This window comes from Sesamum indicum, linkage group LG11 (assembly GCF_000512975.1).
Source record: "Sesamum indicum cultivar Zhongzhi No. 13 linkage group LG11, S_indicum_v1.0, whole genome shotgun sequence".
Classification (NCBI taxonomy): Eukaryota; Viridiplantae; Streptophyta; class Magnoliopsida; order Lamiales; family Pedaliaceae; genus Sesamum; species Sesamum indicum.
Window position 1 is genome coordinate 9,473,426 of NC_026155.1, and position 22,857 is coordinate 9,496,282.

Sequence of the window (22,857 nt, forward strand, 5' to 3'; positions counted from 1 at the left end):
TTACTTCTTCTTCCAAAACACAGGAAGTAATTTGTTATTTTATTTTTTATAGGGGATTTTTTGCTCATTTCTCATATCACAGGGAGATAAATTATATTTTTCCTGTAAAATATGTAAGCAACTGTGATTACATTGCCGCGGTATTTCAAATATTGCAACTATCAATAAACATTTGAACAATTAAGAAATAATAATGACTAACATTGTAAATATTTGGTGAAATTCAAACTCAATATGGATGCGCTATTGTAATAGCATAGGTAATGAGTGATTGTTGTACCACATTAGGAGATGGTCACAGATGTAAGAACTGTAAATGCTCTTAGGAAATAGATGATGCAATGACATGAAAACTTGATGGACATTTACACAACTCTATGTTTGGTAGAATGGGTCTTGTATATGTTACAGACGTGTGTATTCCAGATTGCGGAATACGTGGGCTGGTTAAATAACGAAAGGTATATATTTCGATCATTCGTATACACAAAATACCAAATGTAGCATGAATTTAACTCAAGTGCTTTGGGCTTTCTGAATGAGTTGAATACAGCAGTGGAGTTACTTTAGCCCAAAACCCCGGATCAACTCCTGGGATTGCACCTTGTTCCATTCATCCTCTATGTTCGTTCATATAATTTTGGTTTGGTTAGACCAGTAATAACGGGGCTGTTCTCCAGTTTCCGAATGCCCGATAACCTTCTCAAATTTGCTGATACTAAAAAAGGAGGCCAAAAAGTATCTTTTCCATTAGCATCAGTTTCTCTGTTGTTCCACCTATTGGTTCCGAGTCTAATGATTTTTGTCAAGAACGTACGTGCTGATTACACGCTCCAATGCGGTTTCAAGCTAAGACTTTTGACTTGATTTTCATCTTTCAGCACATTGTTTTGACAAAAAAACTCCAATCTGAATCAGCTTTAAAACTTTGGTAAGTCAAATACATGATACATTATGCATCTGGCATCTAAATGCATTCCTACACCGACAAAACTTGTTGAGAAGCAGAAATAAATTGATACATGCGTTGAGAAAGAGTGATTTACATATCTTCAGAGATATAACTTGTGCCTTTTCAAGCCCTCGCCTTTCTGCTTAGCCTTCTCCACATGCCCCTTTTATGCCATCTGATCGGTAATAATCTCGGATGCAGCTTGCCCACTACATCAATAGGTTAAAGGAAACAAGGCAAAACGCAGAGCTTGGATCTTTCCTGTCTTCAGAATTCAGGAATCAAGATTTAGTGATAACCCTCTTCTTTGATTTTACTTTTTGTCTGTCATCCCTCTTCCTCTTCTTGATCTGCTTCTGGATTGATTTGTTAACTAGTGAAGGTTGTTCTTTCAATGCAAAACTTTTCGCCACATGACCCAAATGAAGTTTCTTCACCATGAAAATCTGTTTCAGCTCACCGCGATGGGCAGTATATGCACGGACCCATGAGCAAAATGCATCCTTGGCTAACTTCTTCAACTTTGGCTGATAATAAAGAGGAATAGAACTATTACTAAAACATCAATCACATTAGAATGGAAATTCACAAAAATACAATGAGAGAAAAAAGAGATCAAAACCTTGAGACAGATGACTAAGCATTGCTTGACCTTATAGAAAATGATAAAAGTCAGTCAATCATTACTGCAGGCATACTATAGACAGATGAGGATCCCTATATCCTAATTCCTAAATGAAGTAAACTCAGGATGTTAGAATTTTAAAAATGACCTTTGGTACGCACTAAATATCACTCATCATTATCCGGATTCTTCAGATTTGGATGCTACTTGGATTACTCTCTGCCATTATACCATACCAAGGTACAGCCGGAATACAGTGAAGAAAACAGGATAAAATGTATAAGATCTGATTAATTATCTGGACAAACAAGATTCACAGCCAGATGTAACACACAAGGCATGGCATTGAATAAAATTTCTATAGGCATAACTCTAGTAAAATAAAAACATGTAAAGCTTGCATAATAAAAGATGCAGGAATAAATGACACAGTGAGACACACCTCCGCAGAAATAAAGGATTCTAAGGCTCTCTGCAAAGTAAGCAACCATGGATGCATCTCTATTGAAACAAACTTCTTGACCTGGTGCTTCGGGCCATACAAAGAGAAGCTATTCAGAAGTTTTAGAAGAGGATACTCTGCTAGTGTCACTCCATGTTTTTCCAGGTCCATCATATAATCCACTTCAATTGGTTGAAGGAACAGGATCGAATCTCCCTTCTCACCCAACCTGGCGGTTCTTCCAACCCTGTAATGGGCAACAAAATAGCATAAAACTGGTGTTTGACCACATAATGTCGGATCAGGAAACCCTTCCAACATAAGAGGAAATCCTTCATATACTGCACCCAAAATACAAAGTAGGAGTAGATACATAAGTGCGCCCGAAGTCTATACCCATGGTTCCAAAGAAGAAATAACATCATGAACCCCTAAATCCAAATGCAGCAGGAAAGATGGAGGAACAAATTCAGGGCGTGATTTTCAAGCAATGTTACACCCAAATAGGGGGAAAGGATGTACCTGTGAACATACTCAGTTGCCTCTCCTGGAGAATCATACTGTATGATGCACCTGACTTTTGGGAAATCCAGGCCTCTGGCAGAAACATCTGTTGATAAAAGAAGAGCTGATTTTTCTGTTTTGAATGTCTGGAATGTTGTTTTACGATCCTCATGATTCATGTTCCCATGTAGCCGCAAAGTTTTGCATCCCAAAAATATCTGCCTTAGTTCTGTTTCTGATTGTGACATAGCAGGCCACTGAAATTCACTTAGCAGAAAATAATGGAAATCTACTGCATCACAAGTCGAAAAAAATACCACCACCTGTAAAATGGAAGGCACTGCCAGTGGTTATTTAGAAAAAATTACAAAGGCAAATAATTGATACATGGGCCAGGGCAAGGAAGGGATTTTGATGCATTTTGGATAAACTTGTTTATGGCTTCACCAATGCATCAGTTTTAATTTTTCTACCTCACGAGAAGCACAAAGTCACAAACTGATGCTTCCAGATATAGAAGTTCTAAAAGATCATAAAATAGAGATAAACATCAAAGCACAAGGTCTTAACTCTCAGAAAACAGCCTTACCTTTTGGGAAGCCTCTCTCTCAAAGAGATGTTTTAAAATGGAAAGAAGCACTACAAGTCGAGAACCACATGGTACTGTCAAGAGATAAGTATTAGAATATAGAGGTAGCAAATATTAGGTTGTTAATCAACAAGTCCAGATATTTCATTGTACCTTTAATATACCTCTGAACTAACTGAGCAGGAAGCTTATATTCCTCAGCTGAAGAACTCAACATTTTTCTGGATTCTTCGACTCTATCAGCCACATCAGGTTCAAGTGAAATACGATTGCGATTAACATTTTGTAAGATCTTCTTGTCATCAAGACCAATCATCACCGGATTCTCTAAACTAATTTTAGCAAGATGATTTACTTTTTCATTCAAGGTAGCTGATAACAGCAAATTCTGCTTCTGAACTTCAGGAGTTGCAGCTGAATTTGCCCTGGTGACAGATTTGTCTTCACTCGTGCCCAAACAATTAAGTATCTCTTCTATGTCTTTCCCATACCCTAGTTCCAGAATCCTACCAAATAAACAAGCACATTAGGAATTCCAAGTAACGCATCTAAAGCCTGTTTAGAATCTTAGATAAGATTAATATGCGATACCTATCAGCTTCATCAAACACTATCCATCGAAGATTTGTGTGTACAAATGATGAAGTATTCTTCAAGTGGTCCAGAAGGCGTCCTGGGGTTGCAACAAGGATAGATACACCTGCAAAAAAATTGACCAAATTAGATATGAAAAATGAAAGAAGATGTTTGGGTCAAGTTTAGCTACCTTGTGAAGCCTACAGCACAAATTTCTTGCGTATTGATTCATATATGGGGGAATGAAATAACTATTTATGATACTCTTTTAGCTAGTATCAACATGCTTAACTGGCCACATATGGCCAGGGCGTATTCCACATGGACACAGGTAATCAACACACCATTTATATAAATTTTCAAACTCAATTAGGTTGTTGGGGAACAACATTCATTGTAGGTAGGACGTATTAGCATAGCTATTTCCGTCATCAAAGTATAATAAATCAGGTAATGCACTAATGATAACCAAAAGATTAAAGAAAATACCTACAAGCTTCACAATAAAATTTTATGCAATAAGCAGCATTTCTGGATTCACTTGCTATAATGTAGAACACTAAATATCAATGCCATCACTCTAGACATTAGCTTTTCAGGATACACATGCTACACAATGCAGAATGAGGTAAATGGTTACTTTGTATTTTGGAAACTTAAAATTCACCCCATACCATCAAGCTGAAATCATCGGTATTAAGATTTTAAGATCAGAACCTAGAATTTCCAATCTCAGCAACATGACAACAAGAGCAACAGCACGCACCTTTTCTTAACCTAGCTTTCTCCTTCGACCTGTTTTCACCACCCATTATATAGCCAGGAACAATCCAATGAAAACGGTGCAACAACTTCTGCAAAATTTCATACACCTGCATGCATAATTCACGCGTTGGTACAAGAACCAACGCTAGCATTCAAGATGTTATTACATTAGAATAATTTGTAGGGGAAGACAGGGAGAGGTGAAGCCAGATACACAACCAAAAAGGAGATGCAATAAAAAATAATATAACTCTTAATGCTTTTCAGCCCAAGCTACATCAACTATAAGGTATAGCTCGAGACTTTTAGTCCGAGCTAACATAAACTTTTGCATGCAGACTTGCAAACTTGCAGCTCAAGCCCCTGGAATTGATAATTTAAACTTACCCTTCCACATGCAAGTCTGTACTCCCAAGCTCTAAATACGTTGAAGATAAAATACACTTACTGTCCAAGCAGTCAAGAAGGCTACAGGTTTGCCAAATTCATTCTGGATTCATATTCTACACAAATCCTAGAAATTACATAAGAAGCCTATTTTCCTACGGAGACACACACACAGAGAGATGGAAGATGAAAACCATGCACTTGGAATTTAAAAGCAACAAATGAAAACATACCAAAAGTACCATCCGAGCGCTGAATTCGTTTATCATAGTTCTGCAACAGATGAATAATTGGAGCTAGATATGCCACAGTTTTCCCAGTTCCGGTTGCTGCATTCACAAGCCTAATTTCCATTTCCAATAAAAAATATCAAAAACTCCTAAACTACAATTAATCACCACCAACCACCAGACCCAGAAAAATAAAAAAATATAAAACGAACCGGGATAGTAAACTTACACATGTCGTCCAGAAAGCACGACGGGAATCGCTTGCGCCTGCACCTGCGTCGGAACCTCGAATCCCAGCCTCTCTGTTAAGCATTTAATAAAAAAAGAAAAAGGAAAAGAATCATAATTCAGCACACTTAGAGCTAATAAATAGTGCAATATACAGAAAGAAGGAATTACCCTTGAGCTGGTCGCACAAAGTGGAGTGGAGCCCTAGGCTAGAGAAAGAGCAAGAAGCGAACACCTCTGATGAATTCTTGCTCTCTTCTTTTAATTTTCCACCACCACTCTTATTCTTTTGCTCCATTCTTCAGCTTACATCAATCTCGCAGACTCCAATTCAAAGTTAATTGCTCTGTTTTCAAAGAATTTTGATTCCTGCTACTGGTTTTAGGGTTTAAGCAGCGGATTGGGATTACTATGTGAAACTATAACGGCGGGCAGACAATTGGGTCTTTTTCCCCTCAGTACTCTCTCTTCAGCCCATTTAGCTATGGGTTTGGATTTATGAAAGCTCAGGATAACAATCTCTGTTGGGCCTTCTTACATTGGGTATACTATGAAACTGGAATTAGGCCTAATTCTCTATTCGAACCTCATCACATTAAATATTTTTTTCCTCATATTAGTATTTTTCCTCGTAAAATATGATTATACGCTATTAAAAATGATTGAGGATACCGTCACATTATACTATGTTTCCTCATAAATAATTTTAGCAAAATGCAATCAATATTTTCTCATTATTGAAATTATTCATATTTAATTAAAAAAAAAAAAGTTAATGTGACGAAAAGATTCACAAATATATTTTTTATTTTGAATTTTTAAATGTTATTTGTGTGGAATGCTTCCTCATATTAATATTTATATTTCACTCATAATTATTTTAATTTCATCACAAAAGATACTTTATGTGACGAATATTTTTATTACAAAAAAATTGGCTTAATAAGACTCATATTTTGCACCCCATTTATATTTTGTCGGACGTTTAATACAAAACCTGACACGCCAGAAATATGTTTCATGGAAACTAAACTACGTGTCCCTACTAGCTAAATTCCAAGCAATACAATGACATTGCAATGCAATGTCTTCAATAATTACAAATATAATAAAAATTTATGCATTTGCAAACATCGAGATAAAATATTTAGATATAAAATATATGTGTTCAGGTAAAATTTATATTACATCTGTGATACCCAAAATGTTCAAATAGGCTCCTGTAATAAATAAAATACCATAGAACTTTATGTATTATTTGGAAAGGTACACACTATCGCTTAATGTATTTAAACATGAGTTTTATGTTGTACTGACAAAAATGCTCTTTTTGATCAATACCTATATTTAATCTAATTTAAAATTGTAGCTAAAATTTAATCATGTTTATACAAAATAAAATTATATTATTTTTGTATATAGGCAATTATATATTTTTAATGTATATGTATACATTTAATTTGCATCTATTAGTATATGTCTAGTTTAATTTTCCTCCCATATTTCCATCATGACCACCTCTCCACGCGATTTTACCACTGTTGGGAAGCCCACGAGCATTTTGGTACCCCACCCACCGATAATTTTCAATCAATTGGATATTTATTCTATTTTTTTGCTCAAAAAATCTTAACCCACTCCCCATTTTCTATCACTTTTTTCTTCGTCTGATTACCTCTCGAAACGAGCTTACCACTGTTGGAAAACCCATCTACTTTAGAGCATTTTAAGACCCCACACATTGCCAATCTCTCATCCATCGACAAATTATCGACGTTTTTCCATTCAGAAAATCCCAATTCGCGTCCCATCTTCAACTGTTTTTTTCTCCGCCATTCGACCACCTATTGATGCGAGTCTACCACCGTTGAAAAGCCCATTCGATGAGGAGCATTTTGACACCCCACCCACTGCCATCCTCCTGACCGTCGGCGAGTTATTTGCATTTATATTTTCTTGGATTTCTTTATATATACATATAACTTGAAATATATATTTTTTATATTATACTTTAAAAATACATATAATTTAAAGATATGGATAGTTTGGCCATTGAGGGGCGAAAAATACTTGATTAGCCGCATTTTCCACACGTGAGATACAATTCTAGAGGAGAAGCGATAATTTGTACCTTTTCTTAATAATACAGGGAGTTTATATAGTATTTTATCTATCATATAGACTTATTTGAACTATTTTAGGTATCACAGGGGAGTAATATGGATTTGACCCTATCATGCTTGAATATTTTAGTATCATTCAGACTCCATAAAAAAAAAATGACTAATCACATTTCAATCTAAAATTTATTTCTAGATATATCTTCATTCAGGATAATTCTTATGTGTTAACATTTAATGCCCTCGAACCTAAAAAAGAATCTCTTCTACAGTAAAATTTATTAAGAAATATAAAAAAAATTAATGTTAATACTCGAATATTAGATTATCACATACCACATACAAATTTCCATTTTTCCTAATAAAAATACCTTAGTGAAAAAATGTGTACTAATGATCATGAAAACTAAGCAATTGAAAAAAAAAAAAAAAGAGAGCACAACTATGTATTCAAGTTTGCAAAAGAGGCGATACTAGGGGAGTTAGTAATTTCTGTTGTAAATTTGATTATTTTTCGATTTTAATAGAAAAGGAACGGGGACTCCAAAAAGCTCTCCCAACTTTAGAGTGATTTAATTTTTTAAAAAAAAAAGTTTGCAAAAGAGGCGAAAATTGAACACAAGTAAACATAGATTTTAGCGAAAACAGAGACAACATAGCTACGTCATCTCATCAAAACAGGGGCAGAGCTGCCTCTGTTCGCATGAAGCTCAGACTACAAGCATGGTGACTGGAGGGCGTGCAACGTGATAAATGTACATTGAAAGGGTGGATTGAATTTTTTAAGAATAATTACACTCTTCTCTCCTAAAATTTGGTGTTATTGCACGTAGATTCCCTACAGTTAAAAAATTATATTTAATACCCCTGAGATTTGTTTTCATTTAACAAATGAGTCCATATGTTAGTCAAAGTTCGCGAAATTTGCTGATATTGATAAAAAAATATATATATATTTACCTACGATTGACTTAGTACTGATTTATTGCATGTTAAATAAATATTTTTATGATCAAATTATCGTCATACATCGTCATGCGTTGTGCATAAGAGGAGGTATATCTTCATAGTTATAAGGGTAGTATAGTCGAAAAAAATTATTTGACCTACAATAAGTCAGTAATAAGTCAATCGAGAGTAAATATCAATTTTCATTCAGTTTTTTTATTAATATCAATAAATTTAGTCAATTTTGACCGACGGATGGGCTTATTTGTTATTTGAAAGCAAACCTCAAAAGCATTAGATATAATTTTCCAAATCATAGAAGATTTTCATATAATTACACCAAATTTTAAAGGAGGAAGCGCTATTATCTCAATTTTTTATTTCAAATTATATTATATCTTCTATTCCATTCAACATATATACATGAAATTGTTCAACCAAACTTTCGCGAGTGCAGGTAGACATACATTACCAAACAGGAAATTTCATGTAAATCTGGAACTTCACCTCTATTCCGACCAACACATAACACTTTAAACTTTATCTCGCATAGGACGGATTAATTTTTTTCGTTATAAATTCTATTCTATATTTTACTCCATTCAACATACATACACTACGTGTATAAAAATAATATTATATATTTTATTTATTTTAAAATATATATATATATATATACACACAACATATGTATACAAAATAGACTTTGTAATAAAAAATTGGATCAGAGCTAATGTTCGCAATTTTCAATGCATGGAAAAAGATGGTCGAAAAGGGGAACTTTAATATGGTAGGGGACCCCAACAAAAGTTAGAACCAAAATAAATAAATTGTGGAAAACAAGAATCGAAGAGTCAGTGTGGTATAAGCTATTGGAAAATGAATGGGCATGGTACAACCTTAGGTTTACGTATAGACATATGAGAATACATTTATGTAGCTATCTTTACTCCGTGTGTTACACATGATGCTCATTAATGGTTAATTGATGTGTATTATGATCTGATCCGTGACTTATTATGTTATGAATTGTTTAATTTAATTTTATATAAATTTCACGATTTTATCTTGAAGATGTATTTGGCCAAGGAGAAGAGGTTGGAACTTACAAATCGTTTAATTTAATTTTATATAAATTTCAATTGATTAGATTTGACGGCTCTGATATAATCAATACGAATCTAACGATTATTAAAATAAGAAATAATATATATTAAATAAGAGTATAATGGCCATTTTATGAAAAAAAAATTAATGTCGTTAGTTAGATTTAATAGAAAGGAACGATTGAACTACATTTCACAAAATTGAGCTGAGTTTTTTTGTCTATTTTTAAAACATAAGGAGATCTTTTAGCAGGCTTTTTAAAACATATGGTGGCTTTATGCATTTTAGCCTGAGTATTAAGTGGGTTGATGATGATTTCTGTATGTGTTGGTGATGTGTTTTAAGTGAATTGGGATGAGTCCTATATAAGTTGGTGATGGATCTTAAATGGGTCTAACCCCATGGTTTAATTAATTAAATTTATTATTGATCAAATTAACTACATATAACTACTTACATATGTTCTAATTTTTTCACATTTTTTGTTAGAAATAAATTTACCAAAACATATTAATCATGTTTTAGTTTAACATAATAAAATTAGGTTGCAGCATGGATCTTATATGGATTGTTGATGAGTTTTAAAAGCGTCCATTCGATTATTTATTTACTTAAATTCATTATTGACTTAATTAAACTACGTATCGCTTTCACTTTAAAAAAATTAATTTTTAATGAGCGTATTTTACTTTATTAGTGGCTTCAAATTAATATACCTTTTTATATTGGAACAAAATTAATAGTTTTAATTTTTATTAATTTAAAATTATAAGTGATGTCATATCAACGTATTATTAAAAAAATATATATTATAAGTTTATATAAGTTATGGAGTTCAAAATTATGGTAAAATATTTTCAAAAATATATATATCTTTTGTTTCATTGATGTTTTAAAAAATAAAAATTGAGAAGTAGTGGTAAGCTTTTGTAGCAATTGAAAATGAGAACACCAAGAATTAAAGAGCAACGGTTGAAGTAGGTGGACAAGCTGACTGCAAATTGAATAGGCACACACGCACACCTCCAATAAAAATATCTCATACCCAAATTAGGATTGTCGTCCATGTGGACGGTACACTTTAATTGGGTTTCTTTGGAAAATAAAAAAAATAAATAAATTGAGGCATTATAATAAAAAAAAATTATGAATTTGAATTCAGCGAATGTCGTGTATATTTATTTTTAACATATTTATTAATTTGAATTATTGATATATCGAAATAATTTTTAAATTTAAAATATTAAATAATATAATAAATAAGGTAATATAAAAAAAAAATCTTGATTGGGGTTCTAGCTAAGGCCTAGGAAAAGACACCTAAAATAGATATCTTTAGTCCGTATAGTAGACATGATACATTACCTTTTTTATTTTATTTTTTCCATCAAATAAAAGGTTAGGCATAAAATGTCTTTATTTTTTCATTAAAGAAAATTAAATATTTAATTATATCTTAACGTATTATAAAATAATTGTCATCCTCTAAATAACAAACTATGAACTAAGTAATTTTATTAATTATATGATTATATCAATATATGTATGAATCATATCAAATGCCTCCCACAATAATGAACAACTTTTGAATTAATTATACTGTAACAATTTATTAAGTACAGATCATATTAATGAGTATGTACAATTCAAATGAATTAATTATAAGACTAGCTAACATTGTTAATAAATATTATGATTAATTACATTTTGTCATCCGAACTATGATCTCTTTTACACTTTGACATATAAGTTTTTTTTTTTTTTTTGTCAACTTAATTACCATCTCAACTTTATGAAATTTTCCATTCGTCATTTATAGCTATTTTGTTACCAAGTTTAATATCACATACAATGTTTTATGTGATATTAAGAGTTATGTAATGTGCTATTTTTTACATATGCACATTACGTGATATTTTTCTGGCAAAGAAATCAGTTTAAAAATGATCATATATGATAAAGTGCAAATTTCGCAAAGTTGAGATAATAAGCTGACACAAAAAAAAATGATGTTAAAATGTAAAAATAGACATAATTCAATTGGCAAAATGTAATTTAACCTAAATATTATTGGCAATTAATCATTACTCATTTAATACCAAATCCGTTGAGTAGCACTTAATGGGATAAATAATTAAACTCATTAACTAAGTCATTCTATGAACGTTACAACTTATTATGGCTAGTGATAACGTGATGGGCTCCCCGAAATTTGACCATATGACAGGCTCCGACTTGTGACAAAGTGACGAGCTCTAGCTGGTAACTGCTATGATGTATATACACATGTGACCAAGCAAGGGGTGCAATGACTTATGAATAATGAGACGGATATCAACATAGTAAAAGATGCCTTAAAGGAGCAATAAAGACTAAACAACTTACATCATAAAGTGAGCATAGAATGGTCTCAACGGAGTTTCCCACTTGAGGCAAGTTGACATTCATGGTGGAGCATGTGAGATACAACTTTTACACTAGTGGTCTATTTACCAGACCCTAGTAAAGTGAGGTAATGATATCTAGGCTATCAATTTTTCAAGGTTCAATAGAGTTGTCAACTTAATTAATTAACTAAAAAGTTTAAAGGCGGGCTGGACCCAAGAAGCAAAATACCACCTTTAATCTAACTGAAACCTACAAGTGCGACTGAGCCAACTCAAGCTCATTTATAGCCTGTTGACGGCCCAATCAGCTTAGTTGACATGTCAGCACCACTTTTCGCTTTGGGTGATATATCAACCTATTCACACGTCAGTAGGGGATAGTCAGACCAGTTGAAAATTCGGGATAAGGCTAGTTTGACACCCGACAAGTAACAAACGTCTTTTTAAATGGCTGATCTTTCCAGTTAGAAGGCTTTTTCGGTTCTTGCTTGCATATGATGCGGATAACGAGGCATACAATTGGACCAATATAATTTCATGAAAGTAGACTTCTTCAATAATTTACAGATATCAAGATCATGCTCAACCAGCTTCCCAATTATCTATCCAACCCCTATAAATAGGAGTTTGGATAGATCAAAGGAGTTATCTTAGCTTTATAACTTCATTTGCGCTCGCTTATTCAATTTACTTAGCTCACCAATCTATTAAATCTCTTATTTTTATAGAACTTCGCACGTTCTTTGTATATTTCTTTATATAGTCTATTAAGTCATATATTTTCTGTATATTATTGATTTAATTTTTTTTAAAATTATTAATAATTTAAATATCAAAATGCTAACAACTATTTTGCAGGTTAATCCTTAAAAAATTTTAGGATTCAGAGCGATTTTTCGACGGTTTATGGTATTGTTGGATTTTGACTTGCATCATTATAATTGAATAAAATTATCTCATTAAGAAATTCGTAATTTTTCGTATATAATTTTAATTTAAGCATCCAACATCACTTTAATTATATTTAATAGAAAATAACTTACTTATGTCAATAATAATGTCTCGTACAAAGGGAGATGAAGATCCTTAATTTCCTTTGACTTTTCAAGAGAACCAAACAATCATCACTGACAATAAAGAAAAATTAAAAAGATACAAATTAGCAAATTTATTTGGTGCTCTAACCACAAAGGGTGAGAAAGTGATGATTCCATTTCTTCAGTAATGCATTCATTCAATTAGGCTCGTTTACTTTCGTTGTTTGTATAAATAATTGATAGAACTCGAATGAATTTATTGTAAAATTTGATAAATTAATAAAAATTATAAGTTGTTTACTTGATTAGATTGGGTGATGGATGAAAAAATTTTAATAATAAGAAAAGGTAGGGAAAAGATCCGCTTCTGTCTGAATTTCCCAATCAAACCACATGTGGTCTGATTTCATATCAAATCCAATTAAGATTTGGTCCGAGCTTGTAGGAGTCTGAGCCGATATTATAAAAAAGAAATGGTTTACACAATTGGATAAATGACACAATACAGACTTATACCTAAATGTAAACATGCCCTTAATACATTAATATAATTACAATTAATAAATAAATTATACTAATTCAACCAATACGTTAATATGACTATGACCAACAAACAAATTACATTAATTCAATCAATATATTAATATGACTATAAATAAATAAATTATAATTAACTCAAGTAAACTATGACAAACATTCACACATTTAGTGGGACTCGAACTTATGACCCTATGTTTGTTCATAGAATCTCATCTTAACCTTAACCATTAGACCAGAATATCATTGATGATCTATTGAACAAGGAAAAGGGAGTAGATAGCATTTATGGTTTTCTCACCTTTTGATCAAGAAATAAATTCCACAAATTAATGTGTGAATCTTTATTTATTTCACTAATAATAACTACTAGACATAAAAAACATTATGCTTTTTCCAATTTTATTTATGTTTCCTCATTTTCTTTTCCAATTCTTTGACATAGAAAAAAAAATCATATTTAATAATATATTTTTCTTTTCTTCTAAAATCCTTGTACCAAACATAACCTAAACTAAACAAGTAGGATTTAAATATTTCTTTTGGCTATCCGAATTTGGTATCCCGATAAACTGAAACATTGACCCTGAATTGCTGCCTTTGAAAAAAACAAAAAACGAGAGAGAGAGAGAGTGCTTTAATTGTTTTTTTTTTTTACTCTATTACGCATATATATATTATTTTTCTCCATTTTTTTTTTCATCCTGCTGATAATCCTATTACATAGTTTTTAGAGAAAAAATACTACATCATCTATTACCGGTAGTAATTTATATTTTATTTAAATTGAATAATTTAGAATTATGTACAATAAGCATTTTGATGAATACTTTTATTAATAAAAAATATATTTATTCTTGTTTGATGAATATTTTTACTAATAAGATTTTTAAACTTTATATACTAAATTTATTTTAGAATATATTAGTTTTTTATTTCTAACAAAGGGTTTATCAATAGAATTATAAAATTAATTTTTGTTGTATACATATTGTTACAATCATACCAAATAATTTAAAAAAAATTATTATTCTTTTCCTTCCTCTTATCTTTTCACTTCCCTTTTTCTCTTATTTGAACCAAACAAACACTTAGATAATTGCACGCAAACAGTTTTTGAACAATATTGACTTTGCATTGCATGAATTTATCCACGTATCCTTTGTTTTCAATTACCGACCACCTATGACGCATGAACACGAATACGATAATACAGACATGATACAACATTAACATTATTTTATAGAATATTTAAAAAATTTAGGATACGATGCGCTATTGTACGGATATGACTATAATATATGTTTTATTATTTTATACATATTCTTATAAAATTGAAGTATGTAATATTTGACACAATAAGTAAAGACCGAATATTATATTAAAATAGTATCAAAATGTCTTAAATAATTTTTGTCTAAAACACAGTATTTTTCTTTTTTAATTTTTAAACACACAAATGCTATATTCGACAGATGTCGAATGTGTACCTCATTGATTGGGATGATTTGTTGAAGTGTCGTGTATTACAATCAACCATATAAATCATTTTTGTTTCCCAAAAATTTAGTAAAAGAAATTAATTAAAAGAGATTCCAAAGTGATTTTTTCTGTCTTATTATTTCTGATTGCATAAGTCCTCAACCTCTTTTATTTTACTACATTCGACAATTTGCTAAATTTGCTAATGTTTTTATCTTTTCATGCTAAATTTATTGAAATTCATACAAAAACGTAATAATTCTAAATTAAGATTCTTCATTAATCAAATAACGTTAAAGTTTATGTCATGTCCTATACGGATACTTAATTACACAAATACAGTAATAATCAACTAAAAGAGATTCCAACTTGATATTTCTTGTTTTTTCGTAACTCGAATACTTAACTTTTGTAATTCAAATCGTATGGATTCAACTCGATTTATCTTAAACACGATGCATACAAACTCATCGACCACCTAAATATTCCTAAATTAATGATTTATGTGAAATCGTATAATTTAAGATATTTATAAATACTAGTATTTCATGCTCTTACGATTCTCGTACTCCTCTTATGATACTTTTGATTTAAGCATTGGAAGAATATTATCAGAGTTTTCCCGATATGGTCCTCACAATTTCTTGACTTTGCAGGATTCTTAACTTATCTAAATATATTTGGATCTTTTTGTATTTGGATTAGATCCTTATAAATTTTCTAAATTCAGACACACATATAAATAAAATAAAAATAAGAAAATCGAGAGTAATATTTGTAGTCACGTTTCTTCCTTGCCTTAAATAATCAAACTTACTAACTATTTGATTTTACTAAATTTCACCATTTGTAAAAATCATTAGTTCTTCTCATATTAAATTTATCCCAAAATAGAAAAGACGTACGGGAAAAAGAAAATTTTCGTCCTATAATTTTAGTCTTAATTCATTTTGATCATTTATTTTTGACAATATTAGATTTAATCTTTTATCTATAAATTTTGCATAAATTTGGTCCTTTAGCCTAATTTATAACTCTGCCATTTTAATGATAAAAGCTAATAGTCAATCCTAATATTCTAAGTGTAATATAAATAAATATTGTTTTAATAAACCTAAACTTTTTTACCATCTTAGGCGAGCATTAGGTACGAGATACAAAATGTATGGATATATATGGATTAAAATTACTTTTAAAAAGTTGTGTAATGATAAAAATTATTCGAAATTGGGTCAAATGACTAAAATTAAGCAATTTTAAAAATTACCAAACTAAAACTAAAATGAGTAAATTTAAACGACCAAAATTAATGACAGACAAACTTAAAGGACCAAACAAATAATTTTTCCAAAGGTGTACTAATATTAAATATAGATTCTTTGTTCATCAAACAACAAAATGAAAGGCAAAAATAAAAAAAAAAAAAGTAGGTCAGGGTTGTTTTTGTCATTTCCATAAAGCGTGCGTCTTTTTCTTCTGTTGATAACAATTAACTAGTAATTTATGGTATACGTACTTTATATGTGTCCGCAACTTCTATAAATATCATTTAAAATAAAATGTTTATAAAATATTTATTATTTAATAATAAATTAATATTAAATTTATAAAAAAATTGTGACAAAAACAATAAAGAATTTTTTTTTAAAAAAATTATTAAAATATAATGGGGATAGAAAGTTAAATGGTTGTTGCGAATAAATTAAATATTAAAATTAACATATCAAAATAATCTATTTACCAATTTACCCATTTTTAATTATATAGAATATTAATTAATTAAAAGACAAGGCTGCAGACATCGACATTTAATATCAACATTGCCGCAGTGATACATGTTTTAAGCATTCACTTCTCGAGCAACATACGCAGTCCCACGTATTATACCGTAAGGTATACACAGGTCGGAATACACTATCAAGTAGACATACGTATAATACACCTAAATATAGAGTAGTGAGATACGCCACAAGAATATGATATTAGTGACAATTTCAAATGTAACCAAAAATATATTAAGTGACGATAATTTTTATCTTGTCACTATATAATTATTAGTGGTAAAAAATATGTATAAAGTTGTCACTATGTATAATTAGTGACATCACAATACAACGACAATAATTATTTATTGTCATTAGGTCGTCACTATACATGTATGATTAATTGTATTTACTACAGACAAATTTATACATAATTTTTTATTACTATTTTTTTAATAAAATAATAAAATTTATTATTGTGGCAAAATAAAATTTTTTGTCATTAACTATAAATATAATTAGTGATAATATTAAAATTATTACTTAAATTTTGTTGTCGCTAATTTTTCTCATTCGTCGTAGTATATGTTTTATAACAATTCAAAAAAAATTAATGAGTTGGTCATTCAACGGTCAAGATAACTAAAAGGTCATGTATTCAAATATCATATACATTTTTCTAATAATAATTATTAAAAAAATTTATGTGCTCGAGATGTATTGAAATATTAATATTAAATGCTTCACTGACATCTTAAGTAATCAATATTAAATGTGATACGGGTATGTTAAAATATTAATATTAAGTATTTATTGAACGTGTTAGAATATTAATATTAAAATAAAGAAAATGTGCTAAATTATTGATATTAAAAATAGTTTTTCTAAATTTATTAAGATATTAATATTAAATAATTTTTTTCACATTAAGATAGTAATAATAAATTATTCGAATATATAATTTTGGGCTAATTTATGATTATGAAAACAATTTTTGTGGCCGTAGAATTGTGTTGGGATGTATTTGCACGCAACGCAACAACTCATAAGAGCAGCCCCCATAAGATATATATATATATATATATAGAGAGAGAGAGAGAGAGAGAGAGAGAGAGAGAGAGAGAGAGTATACGCTAATACAGACAGCATAATCTGATCTGAGGTAAGTGGGTGTATGTCTGTGTGAACTAAACACTCAGATATTGCGATTTGCGACCATATATCATTTTTCTATTTTCAAGAATCTCAAACGCAATTGAAAAATCCAAAAGAACGACATCACTTCGATCCATCGTCTCTCTCTTCTCTTTCTCTCAGATTCAATCAATCAAGTGAGCCCTCTCGTTAATTTCACCACCACCCTTGCTCGTTCTAAACCCCTTTCCCCCACCACACACATACACACACTGTCCAGTCTCCTCCTGAATTTTCTGTATAAATAACGGGAAGAAAGTCAGCATAAATTGCTGTATAGACATTGGGTTTGGTAGATACACACAGATTTGTATACATACATTTGGTTAGTAGTAGTGTGTCGGGGAGAAACGAGTGTTGGGGATTGGAATGGCGGCGTCTTCGGTGGTGTGTTCGTGGCTTATGGCCGCATGCATGTCAGTTGCTTGTGAAAAGGACTCTTCCATTTCCATGCTGTCGACGCCGTCGTCTAATTCATCCCGCATCAGCAAATGGGCGGCGCGTCGCAGGAAGAGGGCTCTTGCTAAATGTGCTCCGCAGTTGTCTGGCACCCGGAATCTCATGACTTCTTGCTTGGCGTTCGAGCCCTGCGATCGCTTCTATGAATCTTCGGATGCCTCTGAATTTTTCTTTGGCTTCGGATCGAGGAATGCTCTACTGCATCGAAGGCGCAGGAAATTCCAGCGGCCCACTGCCCGTTCTGGTGATTTTTTTGTATATATTACTCTATGATTGTGCGATTGAGCTTATATTTGTCTTGCTTGATGGATTTTTATGGCTTGTCTGGAGAAGCTGATTGCCTTTAATTCTATTTCTGTTTTTGATTTGGGTTTTTTATTGCTCACGATGGATTTATATACTATATTTCATATTTTTTCTAGTATGGAACCATCCAATTTTAGATTTATAGCCATCGACTCAACTACTGGGGAAATGGTTTTTGGTAGAATTAATTTCCACTTAGTTGTTGTTTGGGCGGGTACTTAATGACTGATTGCCGTGTTATTCTTCATAGTTTATGCATGAAGCACTATCAGCTCCATTCTGGTACAGTTGTTGCATTATTTATCTACACGATTGGTGCTTCCCCTGTCTTTCTTGTGTATATCTATGAAGATGTGTACAAGTTCTTACCTACTTTAGTTTTTTCCCAGGGTGGGTGTAGTTGGTTCAGTTAGGTCTGCAGTCTTAACTGTTGATGCGGTCCACTTCTTTATTACCTTCAATCTATTACTGTTGTTGGATCAATGGGTAGTTCATTTGTTATGACTTTTTTAGCTGCTGCCAGTTCTAATTTTTTATAATTCTGTATGCCACATGGATGGCTTGCCTTTGATCTGTTTTAGGCATCATGATACATTGAAATGGTTTTACTGGGCCATTAAGTGAATTGTTGATTTCTATGGTTTCCCGCGTAAATTGCAGGAGAAGCAATGGCAATAGCTGTACATCCGGCCATGGAAGTTACACCCAAGAAGAAACCTTCAACCAAGCAAAGGAGAGTGGTTGTGACAGGTATGGGTGTGGAGACACCACTTGGTCATGATCCAGATACCTTCTACAATAACCTGCTTGAAGGAGTCAGTGGCATTAGTGAGATAGAGGCTTTTGACTGTTCCCAGTACCCAACAGTACGTCTTGCTTGTACTTTGCTTTACATTGTTCAAGGCTAATGCTTCTGTTTTTCACTTGAACTGATGTTGACTTGAGGGTCTCACTTGCAGAGAATTGCTGGAGAGATCAAGTCATTCTCAACAGATGGCTGGGTTGCTCCCAAACTTTCCAAAAGAATGGACAGGTTCATGCTTTACATGCTAACAGCAGGCAAGAAGGCTTTGGCTGATGCAGGAATTACAGAAGATGTCATGGATGAATTAAATAAAGCAAGATGTGGAGTGCTGATCGGTTCTGCTATGGGTGGAATGAAGGTCAGATTAAATTATTTGCCCAGAGTTGAGAGGAAGAAGGGGTTTTAAGTGAACTGATGAATAAATATGCAGAAATCGAGTTGACTAGAGGCTCCACTGGTTATAGTACTTTAGAGTTGTGCATTTGCCAGAAATGTGATTTATTTATTTTTAATTCAATTCTTCTGCCATTTGGTTCTCCTTTATTACCAAAATTTAACAGGGGTTTCATAAAGTACGTTAGAACTTTTTCCTTCTGATATTACGTTTTCAAACCATATATACGCTTGTGATTCTTTAAATGAAAAGGAGAATTATTTTGATCACCTGCCATCAGATCTTATAAATTTCTTTTATAAAATTTTTGAAACGAAGAAAAATATATTTTGGTTCTGATAGTTCCAGTAAAGAGATTTTCTGCTGGCACATCATTTTTATAGTGATATATTTTTACTGGTGTCTCGTTTATTATTTGAACAGGTCTTTAATGACGCAATTGAAGCTTTGCGGATCTCCTATAGGAAGATGAATCCATTTTGTGTACCTTTTGCAACCACAAACATGGGCTCTGCCATGCTTGCTATGGATCTGGTTACACAACTTCTTTGTCTTGATCATAGTAGCGTGACTTGAGTAACACATAACATATTGACATCATCCTAAGCTTTATTAGCTCTGTATTACAGGGTTGGATGGGCCCAAACTACTCCATATCTACTGCCTGTGCTACAAGCAACTTCTGTATACTGAATGCTGCTAACCACATCATCAGAGGTGAAGCTGTAAGTCTCTTGCCTTCTATTTTCAAGCACGGACTGGAGCTGCAACAAACAAGTTTGATTTTGCAAGTATCCAAAGCTAGACCAACCTCTCGTTTCTTTTCGCGTATGCTGATGTCTGTTGAGGTTTTGCAGGATATGATGCTTTGTGGTGGCTCAGATGCTGTAATCATACCAATTGGTAATAGTCTTTTTCTTGTTTTACATAAGGTTCAAATGCTCCTCTCTTCAGTTTCCAATCATAAACTCTGGTGCAGGATTGGGAGGCTTTGTTGCTTGCAGAGCACTGTCTCAGAGGAACACTGATCCTACTAAAGCCTCGCGTCCCTGGGATAGTGTAATGTTCCATATTGTTTCTGAATGTAGTTTAAGGAGTTTGTTGGATCTGCTGAAAGAAACTTGAATACTATCTCATATGTTTCATAGGCAATGTCTAGAAATTCCCTTTTCTCCATATTTCTGCTGTTATTGTTATTTGCTACGAACTAGAGTACAAAGTGAAACTGTCATATTGTTCCTCAAATGATATATTATCTCAATACTTTTCTTATGTCTAACTGTTTTGCTTAATAAGTTATGAAGTAACCTGCAATAGCCATAAAAAACTATTTCTTTATAGGTCAAGAGTAGCATCATGGCAGCTAATGTGATCATTACTCTAGTGATACCTTCAATGTCCAATATTAGCAATTCTTTCTTCCATGTGATTTTATCATTCCTGATCTGGGTTATGGGTCTTGTCTGGAAGATTATAGCTTTTATGTCTCTAAGAATGGAAGGAAATGAGACCTACAAAAATCCATCAGATGTAGAGTCTTGTGCTACTAGGATGGAAGGGGAGCTAGTCAAAGGTCCATATAGTTTTATCTCAACTGTCACTTCCGCCATGACCTAATTTTGGTCTTTGCAGAGTCGGGATGGATTTGTTATGGGAGAAGGAGCTGGAGTATTACTGTTGGAAGAACTTGAGCATGCTAAGGTATCCGCGAAAACCTTTGCTTCAAGTGTTACTATTTCTGTTTACTTATTTATTCTTGAATATAATCTTTCTGATAATTTGTGAATGAGCAGAAAAGAGGTGCAACTATCTACGCTGAGTTTCTTGGTGGAAGCTTCACTTGTGATGCTTATCACATGACAGAGCCTCATCCTGAAGGTATATCCCTTGTTTTTCATATCTTAGAATTAACATGTGGGGAAGTCAAGATCTTATTGCTCGAGGAATGTGATTATATTTTTATTTATTAATGAGTTAGAGAAAATGGTTGGAATCCTCTGTTGTGATAAACTGCCATATGCACAGAAATTTTCCTGCCTACCAAGATCATTAGTGATGGCAATGAAATTGTGGATAGCCTGACTTAGAAATATGCATGTCTTGCTGATAGTTGTTTCGAAAAATTTAGTTGCCTTCTTGAAAATGTTGGACACATTCATAGTCTGTAGGTTTTTATCCTCAATGATTTGAATTGCTATGCTCCAATCTTAATTGTGCTTTAGTTTCTTTCCCACAAAGGAGAAATCCACATTGTTTTCTCAATGTCCTAGAATTTATCGAGCTGTAAATGAAGTTGCTCTTCTGTGTATTGTCTCTTACAGTGGCCAAAAACAAGATATACAAAACAAGGAAAGATGTGATTTGTTATATCTTTTTCTTAATGCATTTTTTACCCTTTGATAATATTCGCAAGCAGGAACCGGTGTAATTCTGTGCATAGAGAAGGCTCTGGCTCAGTCAGGAGTATCTAAGGAAGATGTCAATTATATAAATGCACATGCAACATCTACTCCAGCTGGTGATCTGAAGGAATATAAAGCGCTTATTCATTGTTTTGGGGAGAATCCAGAGGTTTCCTAATGAACACGAGTTCTCTTTCGATACATACTACTTGCAATAATTTTCTGTGGTATTTGTGGCTGATTTAGCTATTTTGCAGTTAAGGGTGAACTCCACAAAATCTATGATCGGGCACCTGCTTGGAGCAGCTGGTGCTGTGGAGGCTGTTGCAACTGTGCAGGTGCCTTGCAGATTTAATTATTTAGCAAATGAGGCAAAATGAGCTCAGCATATATTTGTTAACTTGGAATTTGTGCACATCCTCCTAATAATCTCTGCATAAGAAAATGAAAACAAAATGAGGGAGGAGTGTGGATCTGGCTGGAACGGCTTTCTCGTCATCCAAGCTCCCCTATTTGGAATATAGATCACCATTTAAATAAGTGATCTTAATCGAAATTATACAGTGCATTTTATGAATGGAAAATTAACTGATTAAAATGAATCAGATTTTTAGTTTA

At 32.3% G+C, this 22,857-nt stretch overlaps 2 protein-coding genes across 3 annotated transcripts in view; one reads left to right on the forward strand and one right to left on the reverse strand.

Moving 5' to 3' along the window:
* On the reverse strand, positions 889-5,733 carry LOC105173712 (DEAD-box ATP-dependent RNA helicase 17). Of its 2 annotated transcripts, XM_011095572.2 has the most exons (10): positions 5,470-5,733; positions 5,300-5,372; positions 5,074-5,183; positions 4,455-4,598; positions 3,704-3,812; positions 3,266-3,618; positions 3,113-3,186; positions 2,542-2,846; positions 2,020-2,266; positions 889-1,479 (listed from the first exon to the last, which is right to left on the reverse strand). In XM_011095572.2, exons 1-10 carry the CDS (start codon positions 5,594-5,596, stop codon positions 1,234-1,236), a joined length of 1,788 nt encoding a protein of 595 aa, XP_011093874.1. In that variant the 5' UTR covers positions 5,597-5,733; the 3' UTR covers positions 889-1,233. The 2 variants fall into 2 exon arrangements, with proteins under 2 accessions (XP_011093874.1, XP_011093875.1); XM_011095573.2 differs by lacking the exon at positions 5,470-5,733 and having other exon boundaries at positions 4,455-4,560; positions 5,300-5,323.
* LOC105173713 (3-oxoacyl-[acyl-carrier-protein] synthase II, chloroplastic) overlaps positions 17,791-22,857 on the forward strand; it is a 6,588-nt gene continuing 1,521 nt past the window's right edge. The window contains exons 1-11 of the mRNA XM_011095574.2: positions 17,791-18,576; positions 19,299-19,504; positions 19,598-19,801; positions 20,261-20,371; positions 20,467-20,562; positions 20,695-20,740; positions 20,817-20,896; positions 21,470-21,538; positions 21,631-21,715; positions 22,254-22,408; positions 22,497-22,577. Of these exons, the coding sequence (XP_011093876.1) occupies positions 18,243-18,576; positions 19,299-19,504; positions 19,598-19,801; positions 20,261-20,371; positions 20,467-20,562; positions 20,695-20,740; positions 20,817-20,896; positions 21,470-21,538; positions 21,631-21,715; positions 22,254-22,408; positions 22,497-22,577 (1,467 nt within the window). The 5' untranslated portion in view covers positions 17,791-18,242. The remainder of the gene's footprint in view (positions 18,577-19,298; positions 19,505-19,597; positions 19,802-20,260; positions 20,372-20,466; positions 20,563-20,694; positions 20,741-20,816; positions 20,897-21,469; positions 21,539-21,630; positions 21,716-22,253; positions 22,409-22,496; positions 22,578-22,857) is intronic.

Bases quoted from the DNA above. Each gene is read 5' to 3' on its own strand.
- LOC105173712 (XM_011095572.2), bottom strand. From the start codon at position 5,596: ATGGAGCAAAAGAATAAGAGTGGTGGTGGAAAATTAAAAGAAGAGAGC. The intron at 3,813-4,454 runs GTGCGTGCTGTT...ATTTTTTTGCAG, and splicing joins GAAAGCTAGGTTAAGAAAAG to GTGTATCTATCCTTGTTGCA. The intron at 2,847-3,112 runs GTAAGGCTGTTT...TCCATTTTACAG, and splicing joins AGAGAGAGGCTTCCCAAAAG to GTGGTGGTATTTTTTTCGAC.